The sequence below is a fragment of the Trichechus manatus genome, unplaced genomic scaffold (assembly GCF_000243295.1).
Source record: "Trichechus manatus latirostris isolate Lorelei unplaced genomic scaffold, TriManLat1.0 scaffold00033, whole genome shotgun sequence".
In the NCBI taxonomy this organism is placed as follows: Eukaryota; Metazoa; Chordata; class Mammalia; order Sirenia; family Trichechidae; genus Trichechus; species Trichechus manatus.
In genome coordinates this window covers 9,490,948-9,510,675 of record NW_004443969.1, presented here as the reverse complement: position 1 = coordinate 9,510,675, position 19,728 = coordinate 9,490,948, and the positions used below count along the sequence as shown (strand labels likewise).

The window sequence follows — 19,728 nt, the reverse complement described above, 5'->3', positions numbered from 1 at the left end:
TTCTTCTTCTTCAGTAGTGCTTTACTTATTCGGGGCTTCTTCCGTTTCCATATAAAGTTAATGATTAGTTTTTCCATCTCTTTGAAGAATGTTGCTGGTATTTGGATTGGGATTGCATTGTATTTGTCTAGCCCTATGTTTTGAAAAGTGCCATTGCACCATTTTATCTTATGGGCTGTGTTCCTGCAGTTTGCTCCTGAACTACCCTTCCGCTTGCCCATACCCCAGCATTTCAGGATATGCAATCTAATTCTGGCTGTACTCTCCAGTCCTAGTTCTATTCTAATTTACCTCCTCGGCCTTTGCACCATCCATCTTCTTTTGTTTACTCACTCCTAACCTTCCTACTTTATTTTTTGGACTCTTATTTGCCTTCGTTCCCCTTGCCAGAGTGTCTCCACAAACTAATAAACAGGTGAAGGACTCACATCTGCTTGTCACAGTTTGGGGTTTTCAACATTTATATTTCCTAGTTGTCAACCCTGACTGAGGTTGCCCTGGATCAGTTTTCTATCCAAAATTGTCTTCACTTGCCAAATTCATGTAGTGTTTTTAATTTAAGTCTGAGAATTACTAACTTATACCCAAGGTGAGCCTGTCTCGAATACTCCCTAAAAGGAGAAAGCACATTGTGTCTGTCCAATCTCTGATCAACTGCTTATTTAACTCTGCTTTCCTTACCTCAAGGTCTTCTGTCTCAGGGGGTTTACTCATCTTATCCACATAGAATCCCCTGTGATCTGCTTCATTTTGCCTACCTGCCAAAGTTTCAGCATGGGGTACACAGATTAGGCCCCCATCTCTGGGCCACCTGATATGTATAGTCTCCCAACCGTAAAATATGCAAAGTCCAAAGTCTTCTGTTTCGCCCAAGGACTTCTCCTTGGAACAGCAGGGAAATGAACACTTCAGGAAGCGTAAACCCCTAATGCCAAATAAAAACCCTTGCTATCAAGTCAATTTTAACTTAGGCGACCCTCTAGGACAGAGTAGAACTGCCCCGTAGGGTTTCCAAGGAACAGCTGGTGGATATGAACTGCCAACCTTTTGGTTAGCAGCTAAGTTTTTAACTGCTGCGCCACCAGGGCTCCTGATGCCAGATAGTCACGGCTGTTTGGGATCAGGGAGGCACCTTCCCCTGGTACACTTAAAACAGTTACATAGAACATTCTTACCAGCCTCTGGATCAGGAATTTGTCCTTCTACTGAAGGCATAGCTCTTTACTTCCAACCCCTCATCTTTTCCTTTGGTCCCTTATGGCTTTGGTTTAGGCATTTTAGATAAGACTTTTCTACACTTCAGACATTACTGTTTGGGCTTACTAAAGCCTGGAGGAGGGGGAGGCATAGCAGAATAGGTGGTTTAAAGGTTATGATCTGTGTGTTACCAAACTGTGGAACTGCCTGGCGCCCTAGGTGCTATATCAGTCTTTGGTATCAGCTATCAGCTACCTTAACTTCTGAAAACCACAAAGCCTACTAAACTTGAGATCCATGCTTTCTTATCTGAAACCTTTCTTATAAAATCTCCTTTTCCTAGTTTTTAGATTTAAGTTTTATGTCAATTGCTTATCGTGATTTAAAATAAAAAACGTGTCATTTTTACAGGTTGTTGAAGGCACTAAAAATTCTCACCTTCATACAATGTTTCATATATTTGAGTGAATGCTTCTTTATTTTAAAAATTCCTTTAGAAATATCTGAATTCTTATTTTCTATTATGATCTATTTAGGATTATTTTGACAGTTGAAAAAATTCCCAATTGTGTAGTTGAGAGATGATCCTGTGTGTTATTTTTGTATCCTTGACTTCCTAATAACTTCATATTTTTGCATTCTAGCATCCTCTTGTTACTTTTTGAAAACATTACGCTCATCGAAATAGGTCAAACACAAAAGAACAAATATTGTATGATCCCACTTATATGAAATATGTAGAATAAGCAAAGCTGTCGAGACCAAAGAAGATTAGTGGTACCCAGGGTCTGGAGGAAAGGATGGTTGGGGAGTAGAAAAAAAATGACAGGCAGTAAGGAAGTCAACCTCTGGTAGCTATTAAAGAGTCGCTTTACCTGGGGCCAGAAGTGTTTGGATTGTTTGTCTTATTTTTGAACTGTAAGATATAATTTGTATACAAGTCCTTTATCAGCTATGTGTTCTTGATATGTTTTCTACCAGCCTGTAGCTTGTCTTAGCAGTATCTTTCGAAGAGCAGCAGTTAATTTTGATGAAGTCTCGATTTTTTAGTATTTCTATAGTTTGTACTTTTTGTGTCCTAGCTAAAAGAAACAAAAGCCTCACCAAAGTCACAAACACTTTTTTCTGTTTTCTTCCAGAAGTTTTGTAGTTTTATCTCTTACCTATAAGTCTGTAGCACTGGTGGCTTAGTGGTTAAAGTGATTGACTGCTAACCAAAAGGTTGGGGGATCAAAACCACCAGTGACACCACAGGACAAAATGTGGCAGTCTGCTTCTGTAGAGATTTACAGCCTTGGAAACCCTATGGGGTCACCATGAGTCAGAATCGACTCAACGACAGTAGGTTTGATTTTGGGGTTTGGTATAGGTCTATGTCCATTTCAACTTCATTTTGCTAAATCTGAAAACCAGATCAAAAAGCAATTAGTAAAGAAAAACTTAGTGTCCTATTGTATTCTGAGGGACAGGCTCAATTTCTAATAAAGCTATTTAACTTATCCCTTCATCTAGGTATCCACTCAACATTTAAGAATCAACAATACACATTATCTTTATTAATAAAGCAATTTTAATACTGTAAATCATTTTTTTGGTTAGGTACTGTTGAGTCGTTTTCAACTCCTAGGGACCACATATGACAGAGTAGAACTGCCCTGCCCCATAGGGTTTTCTTGGCTGTAATCTTTAAGAAAGCAGGTTGCCTGGTCTTTCTGCTGCAGAGCTGCTGGGTAGCTTGGAAATGCCAGCCTTTTGGCTAGCAGCCAAACACTTTACTGTTTGCACCACCAGGACTCCTTCAAATAATTTTTACTGCTTATAAAATCACTTCAGACCAGATCAAGCACAACTGTGACTTACTTTTTAGTTGCTTTTTTACATATAAACTCTATTTTTTTTTTCAACTCAAGTATATTCTAATATATGTTATTGTCTAATTAAGCCCTAAAAATTGTTCACGAATTGCTGCAGTTATAATCAGCTTTTTTTCACCTGCAGTTTTATAAACAAGAATAAATAATTGTGTAGAAGCTAATATGTAAAATAGTGGCTTAGTGAGAATTGTTATATATCCTGAAAGAAAAAAAAATTCTTTCCAAACAGCTGACGTGCACTTTTTTTTTTTAACCATCTAAGAAGATATAGGGACTATTTCCTGTTTTGTTCTTTATTGGTTAAAGTTATAGGGTAGTTTTGTACCAATTAAGTCAGACTAATTAAACAGAATATGTTCAGTATATTATCAAGCATTAGGGATTTGTTTGATTTTTTTTAAAGCTCATGAATATAAAAAGTAATTCTTTAAAAAAAATAATTTGGTTTCTGGTATACACAAAGGATTTATCTCTTATGTACCTTGAAATTATTACAGGCTTTTAAGTCTCTCCTGTATATGACTGGTATTTCATAATGGGCAAAAAACTAAAACAAAAGAAAACATAAAATGTTATTTTAACCTGTTCTTCACAGTTAATAACATATGCAGCACATTCAGGTTGCCCAGTCTAGACTTATTCCTCTTCCTTCCCTATTAACAGACTAGATTTCCTTGGGTATGTACACCTTCCATGTGCTTCTTAATATTGGTGATAAGGATATGATGTCTAGAGCTGCCAAGGATGGCAGAGTAGAAAGATAACTATCAGATGGGCACTGAATTAACCAACCATGGAACCAACCCACTCCTAGATTTCTTGTTAGGTGATTTATTGATTTCAGTTAGTGATTAAGCCACTCTGACCTGGGTTTCTGTTCTTGGCAATCAAAAGTATCCTAACAGAGACAATGTTTATAAAATGAATTTTTTAAGTCATTCATATTCTCTTCAGTATATACAGACTAAATTTGAAGCTATCTTCCTCTGTAACTCTGCTGTATCTTTTGTCAATATTTATTCACTGACAGTGAACATAGTTATTTGGTTTATAATGAGCAGTACTTATCATCACTATTATAACAACAGTAAAGTTTTTATGGTACCTTTCCATTTACAGTATACCTTCTTATCTTATTTAATCGTAGGTCATCTTACCTCACCTAGTCATTATCATAAAATGGATGAGACCAAGAAGCTGGATATAGAGGTCTAGGGTATTTATATATACTTGGAAATAAGAGCAGTGTTCTTAGCTTTTACAGCAGTGCAACAGATTAATTTTATATGCAATTAAATTCTGAAATAAATAACATTGTTTTGTAGTGATTATTTTGAACAAAAATTTCTGACTCAAGAGGCAGTCACAGACTCTCTTTAATAATCTCTTTAGTGATATATATGTGTATGTATATATACACACACATACGTGTGGTTAAGAGCTTGGGTGCTCTTTATAAACTATATTATACCAATTGAGTTAGATGTTCCCCAAGACCATGGTCCCCAGCCTTCAGCTCAGTAACTCGGTCTCTATGAGAGTTTGGATGTGTCTATGAAGCTTCTATGACTTTGCCTTGGTCAAGTTGTGCTGGTTTCCCCTATATTGTGTATTCCCTTACCCTTCACCAAAGCTACCATGTATCTATTGTCTAGTTGCTGCTTTTCCCTCCCTGTCATGGATTGAATTTTGTCCCCCCAAAATTGTGTATCATTTTGGCTGGGCCATGATTCCTGGTATTGTGTGATTTTCCCATGTGTGGTAAATCCTGTTTCTATGATGTTAACGAGGGAGGATGGGAGGCAGTTGTGTTAGTGAGGCAAGACTCAATTTACAAGACTGTATTGTGTCCTGAGGCAATCTCTTGAGATATAAAAGACAGAAGTGAGCAGTGAAATGGGGGACCTCATACCATCAAGAAAGCAGTGCCAGGAGCAGAGTGCGTCATTTGAACCGGGGTCCCTGCGCCGAGAAGCTGTTAGTCCAGGGCAACACTGATGAGAAGGCCAAGAGAGAGAGAAAGCCTTCCCCTGGAGCTGACATGCTGAATTTGGACTTTTAGCCTACTTTTCTGTAAGGAAATCAACTTCTCTTTCTTAAAACCATCCACTTGTGGTATTTCTGTTATAGCAGCACTAGATAACTAAGACATTCCCCAACCTTCCCCTCCCTCTTAACCATCAAAGATTGTTTCTTTTTGTGTATAAACCTTTTCATGAGTTTTTATAATAGTGGTTTCATACAGTATTTGTCCTTTTGTGATTGACTTTTCTCACTTAACATATGCCCTCCAGATTCATCCATGTTGTGAGACGTTTCACAGATTCATCATTGTTCTTTATCATTGAGTAGTATTCCATTGTGTGTATCCATTCATCTGTTGATGGATACTTAGGTTGTTTCCATCTTTTCGCTATTGTGAATAATGCTGGAATGAATATGGGTGTGCGTATGTCTATTAGTATGACGACTCTTATTCCTCTAGGATATATTTCTAAGAGTGGGATTGCTGGATCATATGGTATTTCTATTTTTAGTTTTTTAAGGAAGTGCCATATCGTCTTCCAAAATGGTTGTGCCATTCTGCATTCCCACCAGCCTCTCCAACACTTGTTACTTTCTGTTTTTTTGATTTGTGCCAGCAATGTCTGCATCAGATGGTATCTCCTTGTAGTTCTGATTTGCATTCCTCTAATGGCTAGTGATTGTGAGCATTTCCTTATGCATTTGTTAACCACCTGAATGTCTTCTTTGGTGAAGTGACTGTTCATATCCTTTGCTCATTTTTTAATTGGATTATTTGTCTTTTTGTTGTAGAGGTGTTGGATTTTTCTATAGATTTTAGACATTAGACCTTTGTCAGGTATGTAATAGTCCAAAATTTTTTCTCAGTCTACAGATACTCTTTTGATGAAGTCTTTTGATGAGCATATGTGTTTAATTTTTAGGAGATCCCAGTTATCTAGCTTCTCTTCTTGTGTTTGTGTATTTTTAGTTATGGTTTGTATCCAACTTATGCCATACATTAGGGCCTCTAGCGTTGACCCTATTTTTTCTTCTATGATCTTTATAGTTTTTGGTTTTATATTTAGGTCTTTGATCCATTTTGAATTAGTTTTTATGTATGGTATGAGGTATGGGTCCTGTTTCATTTTTTTACAGATGGACATCCAGTTTTGCCAGCACCATTTGTTAAAAAGACTTGTCTTTTCCTTATTTAATGGATTTTGGGCCTTTGTTAAAGATGAGGTAACCGTAGGTGGATGGATTTACATCTGGATTCTTGATTCTGTTCCACTGGTCAATGTGTCTGTCATTGTAACAGTACCAGGCTGTTTTGACTACTGTAGCTGTATGGTAGGTTCTGAGGTCAGGTAGTGTGAGGCCTCCTACATTATTTTTCTTCAATAATGCTTTACTTATCTGGGGCATGGTTTTAATTTTTAATCTAGGGCTTAATTAATCTCTTCATGTGTTGTGCATTCTCATACCTTTAGAATATACAGGAAAAAAATCAAAACAGAGGTTGTAAATGTGGATCTTGAGTATATGTTAAAAGCTTTCGGTATAGATTTAGGACTTGTACATGGACTTGAAACCATAGAAATGGGTGATAGCCTTAGGAGTTTAGGTGGACCCAGAAGGGAAGATGACTATACATTGTCATTTATAGAGGGTAAGTAGAAGAGGAAGCTCTAAGGAAAGAGAGAGAGGTGAGAGAGCTAGGAGAATCAGGAACAATGGGGAGGCCTAGGAGAGCTTTTCCAGGAAGTGGTGATTCTATCCCAGACACTAGGAATAGGCCAAGCAAGATGAGAACTGAAGCTGAAGTTTTCCTAATTACATATACACTCCATTTACCAAAGCAGTGGGAGACAAGAATTTTGTTTTTCTCATTTTCAACCAAAATGTTTTCGTTTCCTTACTTTTCATGATATATACTTTTTAAACAACAACGGGAAAGGTATAAATCATATGTTATTATTTGTCATATACACACACACATATAAAAGCTCATTGCCATTGAGTCCACTCTGACTCATAGCGACCCTATAGGCAGAGTAGAAACCCTTAGGGTTTCCAAGGAGTAGCTGGTGGATTCGAACTGCCAACCTTTTTTTTAGCAGCTGAATGTTTAACCACTGCACCACCAAGGCTCCCATAACTTTGTATATACTGAGGATATTTCTGGAAGGCTACACAAGAAATTGGTAACTTTGTTGCCTCCCAGGGCCAGTTTCTGGGATAACCCTTGAGGAGTGGTATTGGAGAGATACTTTCCACTTTTGTACCTCTTGAGTCATGAACATGTATTACCAATTCAGATAATAAGTACAATTAAAGCTAAAAAATAAAACAAGGTCCTTTTTATCATGTTGAACTTTTACAGTTATGGGGAAAGTATTTTAAGACATTGCTGTGGCTGGAAAAGATATTGTCACTTTGTCTGTTGAGCCCAGGAACCCAGGTGCCTGTAGCTTTTCAGTAGAGGGGAATAGGTGAAGTTTGTTAAATTAGTATTAATCAAGTTAGTGTTGGTGAAATATGTCATATTAAAGAATAGGTTATGGTTGAGTCCTAAGAATGGACAGATTACGTGTGAGTATCCAGAAGGCCAGTATTCTCTCTGAAGTAAGAGCCGCATTCTAAAGCTGAAATATGCATGGTAATTAATTAAACAGATCATAGAGTCCCTTGGTGGCACAAACAGAAAGGTTGGAGGTTCTAGTTTACCCAGAAATGCCTGAGAAGAAAGGCCTGGCTGGTGATCTACTTCTAAAAACTTCAGCCCTTAAAAACCCTGTCTAGCACAGTTCTACTCTGAGTCGCCATGAGTTGGGGTCAACTCAATGGCAGCTAGTACTGGTGGTTTTCAGTTACCAAGGCCCGAATCCCGTACTTATGGTTCAAAACAGAATAAGAACACTCATCATATATCTGTGCACCTCTTAAAATTCTCAATCTAATCAAAATATTCTCCTGGAGAGTTTTACTATTTTCTTTTTATAGATATGATTTATTTAAAAGAGATAATGGATGTTATTGGTAGAAAGGTGGTTTTTTAATGTAAAGAAATTGGAGAAGAGCTTCAGGTTAAATACTGATCGTTCATTCTGTGGGTCTCGGAATAGAAATTTAGATGGTATGTAAAACGATTCTCAGAAAAATGTAATGCTATTCAGTTTTCTATTTTCTGTATCAGAATTTGGATTAAAAATAGCAAACACTGAGCCTGTGCATCCAAAGATATGGCTGCTGCAAACACTAGAATATGTATGTCTTGTTATTTTAAGTGGATGATTAATGTAAGGAGCCTTAAGGTTTTGGAAGCAACTCAGCAAAATGAGAAGTTACTTTTTGATGTTTGCAGCCAGCCTGGATAAATTACAATTCAGGCAATTAACAATAAATTTGGAACAAAGAATATTATTTATTTTTTTTGTAACTAGGGAAAACTGAGCTGCTTGTAAAATTCAGATAGAATTGTATGGCAGTTGGCACTTCAAACTACGTTTGGCAAATACAGTGGATCATCTTTAATGAAGGAAGTTTTCTTTTTAACTCTACGTTAAAATACCTATAACTGATATTTTTGCCATTTCCCAATGAGGGGAGAGCTATGTTTATTTCCTGTAATTATAATGTAATTATGGATAGCTTTTCCTTTATAGAGTAGGCTTCAGTTTCAATCAAATATGGTTGTAAAATTACTTAAAGTAAGAAACTATATTAGCAATATTTCCCCTTTTTAAATTATAGTAGCACATTAGAGTCTTCATCAGTCATCTCTTTACTGTTTTTTTCTCTCTTGACTCCTTCCCCAGTATTCAGGTTTCCAACATGTTCTATAGGTATTGCCAAGTTTTTCGTCTTTTCTTTGCTGCTAAAATCCCTTTCTGACTATTCTATATCTGTCGCCTCCATTTTTCACCATCTCTTCTGCATAATGCTTACAAGTGACCTGCTAATGACAGTGTGGTAGCCTTTTTTTTTTTTTTTTTTTATTGTACTTCACGTGAAGGGTTAAAGAACAAATAGTTTCTCATGAGACAGTAGGTGGTAGACTTTTATTAGCCCTCATCTTTTGCAACATTTTTGTGGCATTTAACCCTGTTAACCGATATACCAAATCCTATTGACTCTACTTTCAAAATACATCTCTAATCTGACCACTTCTCATCAACTCCATCTCTGCCACTAATCATTGCTTCTCTGCTGGTCTACTGCATTTGCCTCCTAACTACTCTCCATGCTTCTGCTCTTGCTCTTGACAGTTTATTCTCCATAAGCTAGCGTAATCTTTTTAAAAGGCAAAATGTTACTTGTCTCCAGAGGACTCCAAGAAGATCCAAAGTCCGTGCCATTGCTTATAAGACTCACTATGATTAGAGCCCCAGATGCCTTCCGACTTTAAGGTTTAAGGATGACGGAAGAAGTCATTGGTGCAATCACTTGCCATTTTACTCACTTTTTTTTCAGGGTCACTGTATGGAAACCCTATGGGGGCAGTTCTACTCTGTCCTGTATGGTCGCTGTGAGTTAGAACCGACTTGACAGCAGCAGGTTTAGTTTTGGTTTTGATATGGAGCCTGGTCGCACAGTGGTTAAGCACTCAGCTGCACACCAAGAGGTCAGCGGTTTGACTCCATCAGCTGCTCCTTGGAAACCCTATGGGGCAGTTCTACTCTGTCCTGTAGGGTCGCCATGAGTTGGAATCGACTTGACAGCCCTGGATTTGGTTTGGTTTTGTAGCTGTCTCTATGGGTGTGCAGTGGGGAACAGCACCTCTGAAACTCTAACACCCCCACGTAGCCATATGCCGTTGGCAGCTGGAGAGTCGTATAAAATCAGCACTGGTCATGTTCTTATGCACACTTATAAACACCTCTCTCTGTCTTAGTGCTTTAGCATTGGTAACTATTTTGTGGTGAGCTACTTAATCAGAACTTTAAAAATTATTGGGCTTCTGATCATTAAGAAATTAATTTGGTTTTTATTTTTATTTTTTCCAGGTGTATGGTCGCTGATGAAGTAAGTGTTTTCATGATTTTTTTGTCTTTTAAAAAATTCTACAACCAATTTTGAATGTCTGCTATTTTCCATACATCATTCTCTCTCTTTCTCATATGTCTATATATGGAAAGAGATTGGGGAAGTAGAGTTGGAAGGGGAGGAGAAAGAATAAATACATGTGCATGTGTGGAACATGTGTTAATATTAACAGTGATACAGATTTTTATATTGTCGTCCTACAGTGCATGAATGTGCTTTGAAAGTTAGCCCCAAACAAAGTTGAACTTTTTTTTTTTTTTTTAATACCTGTTACAGTACTGCCTGCTTGCTTAAAGGCTTAAAAGCCAAACTTTTAAGATATTTCTTCAAAGATTATTTTTTATTGTTTTCTATGAAACATAGGTATTTGAAACATAGCATTAAAGGGTATATTATTATGACTAAATGATTTGTTACCTTGTATATATCCATATTCGTGCTTTCTCAGTGAAATGGCAGTTCTTGTTATATGAACTGTGATAGTGTTTACAGATGTTCTAAGAGAAACGTAAATCAATAAACTTTTAATTTCTAATGTCTTCTTGAGAAATATGTTGCTATTTCTCATGAATCCTTTAAGAATAACAGCAAAACACACGTTTCAGAATATATTAGAAATAGAGAAAATGGAAACTGAATTTTTAAAAAATAGAAATGGAACCGTAAAAAACTTTCAATGAACTTTTAGTTTTAATAACATATAGACATCCACCAATGGCTCACCTCTATGGTCTCCTCTTTAGGAAAAGAAATGAAATGGGTATAACATGAATGCTAGGCAAAAAGATTGATATAGGATTTCTTGGTTCAAGTTGATTAATTAAACTAAGTTTTTAGTTTGAACTCTTCATTCTACAGGCATTTATTTAGACTAGATATTGTAGTTAGAAATATAGTCATTACCTGTGAAGACCTTCAATAATGTAATTGAAGAGACATCTGGGAAACAATTACAGAAATTTCTCTTTGGAAAAGAGTGAGTTCCAAAAGGCTGTTCATAAATGTATTAATTTGGGAGTCCATAATCACTGAAACAGGCTCGCGTTTTTGTCCCTGAATATGTTTTCACCAAATAGGAATGTAAACTCATCATTCATAGCCTGAAAACTAGGCATAACCATTTCCTCTTACACATATATACTGATTCTTTTTATATTACATGAGATATTTGATGTTTGTGTATAAATAACCAGTAAGTTTTTTTTTTAATGAACCAGTTTTTTGTACATAGAAAATATATTGAAAAAGGTAATACAACCCTGGATGATCTCACAAGCAAATCACGGGGAAAGTCTTAGCAACTCTGGTAGGGAATTGCTACCTTGCTCCTCACTTTGATGTCCTAGAGATTTGAATAGACCCTAAATCTGTGGAATCATCCATGCAATAAGATAAAAATTTGATCAGCACCTTAAACCCTTCTTAACTTTTATGTTCTACAAACTACTGTCGTCTCCTTAGTTAACCTTAGACCAAGCTATCTAAAGCTCATGGTGAACCCTTATCCAGCAAGTTTTTTTTCATTATAGCAATTGTTTTTCTCATCTCGTAATAGGAATTGAATCCACTCCACTGGCATCTTGTCCAGTTGTTGTGGTTTATTAGCAATTAAATAGCACTTTTCACCTCTTGAGTGATTTTCTTCCTTCAGAATCTTTCTTATTTTGGAAGGAGCCATTTAACATTTCTTTAATACTTTTCATTCTTTTTTTTGGTTTGTTTTTAATTTTCTCTTTTGTTTCTATCGTAACGATTTCCCATTTTCACCAGCCTTTTGAAGACTCTCATTGCTTATACACATATTCAACTTTACAGGGCTTATGATATTAAATCCTATCAATAATGTTAATTAAGAAAAAGACCCCTGTTATAGATTTAATTGTGTCCCCCAAAAATGTGTGTCAACTTGACCAGGCCATGATTACCAGTATTGTGTGGTTGTCCTCCATTTTGTGATCTGTTGTAATTGTCCTATGTGTTGTAAATCCTAACCTTTATGATGTTAATCAAGCAGGATTAGAGGTGGTTACGTTAAGGAGGCAGGAAACAATCTATAGGATTAGGTTGTTTCTTGAGTCAATTTCTTTTAAGATATAAAAGAGGGGAGCTAGCAGAGAGAAGAGGACCTCATTACCACAAAACAAGAAGAGCCAGGAGTGGAGCAAGTCCTTTGGACCCGGGGTCCGTCCACTGAGAAGCTCCTAGACCAGGGGAAAATTGATGACAAAGACCTTTCCCCAGAGCTAACAGGGAGAGAAAGCCTTCCCCTAGAGCTGATGCCCTGAATTGGGACTTCTAGCTTCCTAAAATGTGAGAGAATAAATTTCTCTCTGTTAAAGCCATCCACTTGTGGTATTTCTGTTACAGCACCACTAGATAACTAAGACAACCCCTGAGCTTTATACATGAGTACAAAAATAGGCTATACAAACAAACAGTATGATCTAGAAGTCTAAGATCGTAGTTCACAACCACTAACATCTATGAGTGATAGAGTTGAAATGCTTTTTTATGGAATCTCACTGAGCTGGTGTGAATGGAAGTTTCTAAATTAAAATTGCTGAAGTAGAAAGAACTTGTTTATATGTTAATTATGTGAACTCTGTTTTGACCTTCATTCTATTTCCTAATACTGTTTTCCTTTTCTTGCTCTTATCACAGAATGGTAGTGAAATCAGAGAAGGAAATGCAGTTATAATTTGAAGGTCAACCACTTTCTGGTTTTTAGATTAAAAAATATATTTTGATGTGATAAATACTTGACTCATCAAATAACTAAAAGCCTTAGGAGAACAATTTTACATCTGTGTTATTGAACCTCCTTTTTTTTAGATGCTTGAATACCCACTTGGAGTGTTGTGTAATTTAGCTGTCTGCTGTGATCTTTCCTCCCTAGCTTTAGAAAAAAATGACTTCCTTCACTGCTATTACTCCCCCTTCTTTTAGTATTTTTCCACCATTATATTTTTCTAATTTATTCAATCTTTATAGAATTATGAATCTATCTACTGTATGTAAGATAGTCATTAAATTAAAATTAGAATGAGTTAAGTTCTGTTTAATTTTGTTTAATTGTGTGATCGTTGTGTATTTCAGTTATGGAACTATACTTCGGGTAGACGACAGAGCTGTTAAGTTTTTATAAAATTAAATTTGCAAACCAAGCTTGAAATGTTTTAATTGCTTTCTTTTCTCCCTCTGTTGATTTAATACAATTAAGTGTTATTCAAAGTCTATGTGGGGAATATATGGACACTCTTGTAAATAAATAATGGAATTCAGACCATAGTCTATAGACAGGATGCTACAGCATTACCTTTTATTTACATTGTTTTTATAATAATTATTTTTGAACAGTGTGATTTTAGTTGATTGTTCTTCATTTGAATATTTATGTCAAATGTTTATTCATGAAAGCTATTTTAAATGTGAAAATTATTTCGTATTAACATAAACTAGGCAATTTAATTGAGTGGTACATGGGGCAAACATTAAACCTACACACTTCCTACCTTATTTGTCAAGATTTAAAGGCTATTGTTTCTAGAAACATAGTATTTAAATAGTTTTTGCAATGTTAGTCTTTACCTGAGAAGATAGGACTAACATCTTGGATTTACATGAATAGCCCAATATTGTATCATAATGGAGAAAATTTTGTCTGTACATAGATTCTGCTTTCTTCGTTTATTATTGATGTCAGGAAACTCCTACTCTCCCCTTACGTAACTCTCCTCATAAGTACTGTACTTTAACTCCCTCTTCCCATACACGCACACACATATTCACATGCCGAGAATATATTTTCTTCCGTTCTTTCCTGTTAGTTTGATAATTGTCTTTATGGAGAAAAAAATGTTGTTGGGGGTGGAAGGTATGGCAGATAAAGTATTGCTTCCCTTCATTTTTCAAAAGAAAAGGAAACTATTTGTATCAAGGCTAAGATTATTCCTGGCTTGGGGTACTTGGTAGCTATTTGGGGACATATTAATAGGTAAATATTTGAAAGAGAGGCTCTATAGTCACCGTTATAGATGCTGTTCTTTTGGTCAAGGTGCTTCTCTAGAAAAGGAGTTTGGAGGGAAAAGGCTGTGTGACCTGTCCAATGCTGATAGAGGTGTTTCCATACCCTGAAGTTAAGTTTGAAAGGCCTTGTCAGTTTCTTTGTTGGCAGAAATCTACAAGTATATAGAAACATTAAAGAACCTCTTTTGGAGGTTATTTCTGCTCAGAAGACCTTAAAATTGATACAGTGGTACGGAGACTCTTGCAAAGTTAACTTCATAGGTTTGAGGATCAAGAAATTCAATTAAAGTAGATGTGGAGAATTTTAGTTTTTCTTTCATGTAACCCTATCCTTTACAAAGTGAACTAAGATTGCAATTGTTATTCCATTTGCTTTTCTAATCCCTAGCTTTCTTTTACTACACTCAAGTTGAATTTAACACTTTCTCCTTTGAGCCCTAACTCTTTAGGATTCGTAACACTTCTTGATGTGGATTCATGTTTGTTGAATGAATGAGTAAACAATTAAATTGCTAACAATTAACTCATATGTGCCAGGTTTTATTCTAAGTACCTTGTTGTTGTTGTTAGGTACCGTCGAGTTAGTTCCAGCTCATAGGGACCCAATGTACAACAGAACAAAATACTGTCTGGTCCTGTGTCATTCTCACAATAATTGCTGTTTGAGGACATTATTGCAGCCACTGTGTCAGTCTGTCTCACTGAGGGTCTTCCTCTTTTTTGCTGACCCTGCTTTACTAAGCATGATGTCCTTCTCCAGGGACTAGTCCTTCCTGATAATATGTCCAAAGTAGATGAGACAAAGTCTCGCCATCCTCACTTCTAAAGGATCATTCTGGCTATACTTCTTCCAGGACAGATTTGTTCATTCTTCTAGTAGTCAATGGTATATTTAATATTCTTCGCCAGCACTCTATTTCAAAGGCATCAGTTCTTCTTCAGTCCTCCTTATTCGTTGTCCAACTTTCACATGCATGTGGGACAATTGAAAATACCATGGCTTGGGTAAGGCACACCTTAGTTCTCAAAGTGACATCTTTGCTTTTCAACACTTGAAAGAGGTCTTTTGCGGCAGATTTGCCCAGTGCGGTATGTCATTTGAATTTGATTTCTTGACTCCTGCTTCCAAGGGCGTTGATTGTGGATCCAAGTAAAATGAAATCCTTGACAACTTCAGTATTTTCTCCATTTATCATGATGTTGCTTATTGGTCCAGTTGTGAAGATTTTTGTTTTCTTTGAGGTGTAATCCATACTGAAGGCTGTAGTCTTTGATTTTTATCAGTGAGTGCTTCAAGTCCTCTTTGCTTTCTGCAGGGTTGTGTCATATGCATACTGCAGGTTGTTAATGAGTCTTCCTCCAATTCTGATGCCGTGTTCTTCTTTATACAGTCCAGCTTCTTGGATTATTTGCTCAGCATACAGATTGAATAAGTATGGTGAGAGGATACAACCCTGATGCTCACCTTTTCTGATATTAAACCACACAGTATCCCCTTGTTATGTTCAAACAACTGCCTCTTGGTCTATGTACATTTTCCGCATGAGCATAATTAAGTTCTGGAATGCCCATTCTTCAGAGTGTCAGCCATAATTTGTCATGATCCACACAATTGAATGCCTTTGCATAATCCATAAAACAGTAAACATCCTTTGGTATTCTCTGCTTTTAGGTAAGATTCCTCCAACATCAGCAATAATATCCCTTGACCAATGTCCTCTTCTGAATCTGACTTGAATTTCTGGCAGTTTCCTGTGGATGTACTGCTGCAGCTGTTCTGAATTTTCTTCAGCAAAATTTTATTTGTGCGTGATATTAATGGTATTGTGTGGCAATTTCCACGTTCTATTGGATCCCCTTTCTTTTGAATGGCCACAAATATGGATCTCTTCCAGTCAGTTGGCCTGGTAGCTGTCTTCCAGATTTTTTGGAATAGACAAGTGAGTGCTTCCAGCATTGCATCCATTTGTTGAAACAGCTGGTATTTCATCAATTCCCGAAGCTTTGTTTTTCACCAGTGCCTTAAGTATAGCTTGAACTTCTTCCTTCAGTAGCATCGGTTATTGATCTTATACTACCTCCTTAGATGGTTGAACATTGAGCAATTCTTTGTTGTAAAGTGACTCTGTGTATTCCTTCCATCTTCTTTTGATGCCTCCTATGTTTAATATTTTGCCCACAGAATCCTTCAGTATTGCAACTTGAGGCTTGAATTTTTTTCTTCAGTTTTTTCAGCTTGAGAAATCCTGAACGTGTTCTTCCCCTTTGGTTTTCTAACTACAGGTCTTTGCACATTTCATTATAATACTTTACTTTGTCTTCTCAAGCCGCCTTTTGATATCTTCTGTTCAGCTCTTTTGCTTCATCATTTCTTCCTTTCACCTTAGCTGCTCTACGTTCAAGAGCAAGTTTCAGAGTCTCTTCTGATGTCCATTTTGGTCTTTTCTTTCTTTCCTGTCTTTTTAATGACCTTTTGCTTTCTTCATATATGATATCCTTGATGTCATCCCGCAACTCATCTGGTCTTCAGTCTAGTGTTCAGTGCATAAAATCTCTTCTTGAGATGGTCTGTAAATTCAGGTGGGGTATACTCAAGGTTGTACTTTGGCTCTTGTGGACTTGTTTTTTCTTCAGCTTCAGCTCGAACTCGCATATGAGCAATTGATTGTCTGTTCCACAGTCGTCCCTTGGCCCTCTTCTAACTGATGATATTGAGCTTTTCCAGCATCTCTTTCTACATATGTAGTCGATTTGATTCCTATGTATTTCATCTGGCGAGGTCCACATGTATAGTGACTGTTTATGTTGTTGAAAAATGTTTTTTCCTATGAATAGGTCGTTGGTCTTGCAAAATTCTGTCATGCGATTTCCGGCATCGTTTCTATCAGTAAGGCCATATTTTCCAACTGCTGATCCTTCTTTGTTTCCAGCGTTCACATTTCAATCACCAGTAATTATCAATGCATCTTGATTGCTTGTTCAATCAATTTCAGACTGCAGAAGTTGGTAAAAACCTTCAGTTTCTTCATCTTTGTCCTTCATGGTTAGTGCATAAATTTGAATAATAATCATATTAACTGGTCTTCCTTGTAGGCATATGGATATTATCCTATCACTGACAGCATTGTACGTCAGGATAGATCTTGAAATCTTTTTTCTTTTTGACAGTGAATAAGATACTGTTCTTCTTTAATTTGTCATTTCTAGCGTAGTAGCCATGGTTTTTTCATACTTGGAGGATAACTTCCCCCTCCCAATCATTTTATCAGTCCTAAACAGTCATTAACAATCAGTGCTCCAGTAGAGAGAAGAGTCCTCAGGGTGCAGTTACTCAGGTACCACCATTCAGACTGCTGCAGGTATCTATCTGATCTGGCCAGGTTCTCCAAAAGTCCTCTCAGCTTCCCCCTTTCTGGTGTGTGATAAAATTTAACTAAGAGAAGATTATTCCTTTGATCTGAGCCCCATGAGATATCAGCATAGCCAAACTTTTAAAAGGATCTTTAAGTTAGGCAACTGTATTCCACTCCAGCAGTGCTTCCTCTTTAGTCTACTCTTTCACACTTAAGCCTTTTATAATTACAGTTTTTACAATCACAGTTAACCCTGTGATTGTTATCAACACTCACAACTGAATCATATAATCCTATTAGCATCTTTCTCTACCCTGTCTTCTCCAAACCCATCAGGAAAAAGAGGAATCTATTCATTAAGGATCCTCTCTTGTCCCCTTATTTTAAGTGTAAGCACCTTCCTGAAAGTGTGTAAGCCAGCCACTTAACGCTTCTATTTCCCTCTGTTTTAGATAGCCAATATTTAAATTGCCCATCCCTATCAAACCTGTACTCAGAGGAGATAAGCATGTTTCTTGATCTGAAGAACCTTTGGTTCACATTGGAACTTTGAGCATCTGTGTCCATAACCAAAGTCCAATCCAGAGCAAGCCATCAAATTGCAGCAGGGTACACTAGCTCACGGTGTCAAACATCTTTCTCTTCTTTTGGTCTGGTACTGGTCAGCTCGTCCCTAGCCCCTCTTGTCTAAGTCCATGAGTACCAGCCATAGGCTTGGGAGTCCACACACCTCCCGGTACTTCAGACCAGCCAGCCCCTTCTCTGTCTCATCCTTAGCCCCCAAGGGTTAGGTCAATGGACACTACCCATAAGTTCAGAAGTCCACACAACTCCCTACCCTTCAGACCCCAAAACCAAACCAAACCCGTTGCCATCGAGTTGATTCCAACTCATAGCAACCCTATAGGACAGAGTAGAACTGCCCCATAAGATTTCCAAGGAGTGACTGGTAGATTGAAACTGCCAAGCTTTTGGTTAGCAGCCAAGCTCTTAACCACTGTGCCACCAGGACTTCCAGCCAGCCCCTTATCTCTCACATCCCTAGCCCCCGTGGACTAGGTACAAAATCAACCCATCTCTTCATTGCTGCCCTTTCCCCACTTCTACTCAATGAGTGGACCCAGGTGGTCACCACAGGGGAGCCTACCAGGCTGTCTACTAGCTGACTCCCTTTAACTTCCAGTGCTAGGAGGGGGTTCTTCTGATGGACACTGACTTTTCCTGCCTGGATGCATCCAAAGGCAAACTCTTGTTTGAAATTCGAAAAGCAAAATGGTTATTATTTTTTTTTTTTCCTTCTGGTCCTTCCTTCGAATGCAAAATTCCTGTTCTCTCAGTAGCTAGGTAGGTCTGTATATTTTTTCAAATGTAAATTTCCCATGTAGGGCTCAGGTTTTTGACCTAAGCCCCCAATACTCTATACACAGGGCTAGTGCATTCAAACCAACAGCCTATGTTTCTTTCAGGCCAATCCTAGTTCCCCTTTTAGCATATTCAATTAAATATTGGCTGGAGGCAGAGTTACATGTTCTTTGTAATCTGTAATACCCAGTATTCATTTCCATTATACATTTAGGTCTGTTTTACAACACTGGGTAGGAGAAACATTCAGTATACTTAGTAGATTCAAAGAAGCACATAACTCTTTTTAAAACATTCCAGTTTCATCTTCTCTTTTCCACATCTTGTCTTCTCATTCATATACTTATGGCCTTGGGGCTCTGGCTGGACTGAACCAGAAGACCCTGACCCCCTATCAATCATCTTAACAGGCCTGGCTTTTGTCCCAAGCAACTCCAGAAGCGACTTTTCTATCCTCCATTTCCCTATCTGCTAGTCCAGCATAACATCTCTTACTTTCCTTTCAGCCACTACAGATAACAACAACCAAAGTAACCGTTCAAGAATCAAAAGTTTCACTTCCCACGCTCCTTCATTCTTTTTCTTACAAGTCCTGTGCTTCCATGAATCTGGAGCCATTGAAACGAATGCCACTTCTGACACCAAGTTTAAAAGTGGGGTGATGAAGGTGTCTGGCCTCCTCTAACTTCACAAGGGGAAGGAGAGAATATTATCAGCATCAATAACCCGAGGCTGATTCCTATGAGGTGGAGGTCAGACATGCCTCCACTCTCCAACCTTTTTACCAATTCTGACACCAGCCAGCCGTCCCATGGCACTCTCTACTTCTCTACTGGATTCGACAATTTGTTGCAATGGCCACA

General features: G+C 37.4%; 1 protein-coding gene across 1 annotated transcript in view; it reads left to right on the top strand.

Moving 5' to 3' along the window:
• ZRANB3 (zinc finger RANBP2-type containing 3) overlaps positions 1 to 19,728 on the top strand; it is a 284,417-nt gene that overhangs the window by 89,534 nt on the left and 175,155 nt on the right. Inside the window, exon 3 of the mRNA XM_023730197.1 lies at positions 10,085 to 10,103. Within this exon, the coding sequence (XP_023585965.1) occupies positions 10,085 to 10,103 (19 nt within the window). The remainder of the gene's footprint in view (positions 1 to 10,084; positions 10,104 to 19,728) is intronic.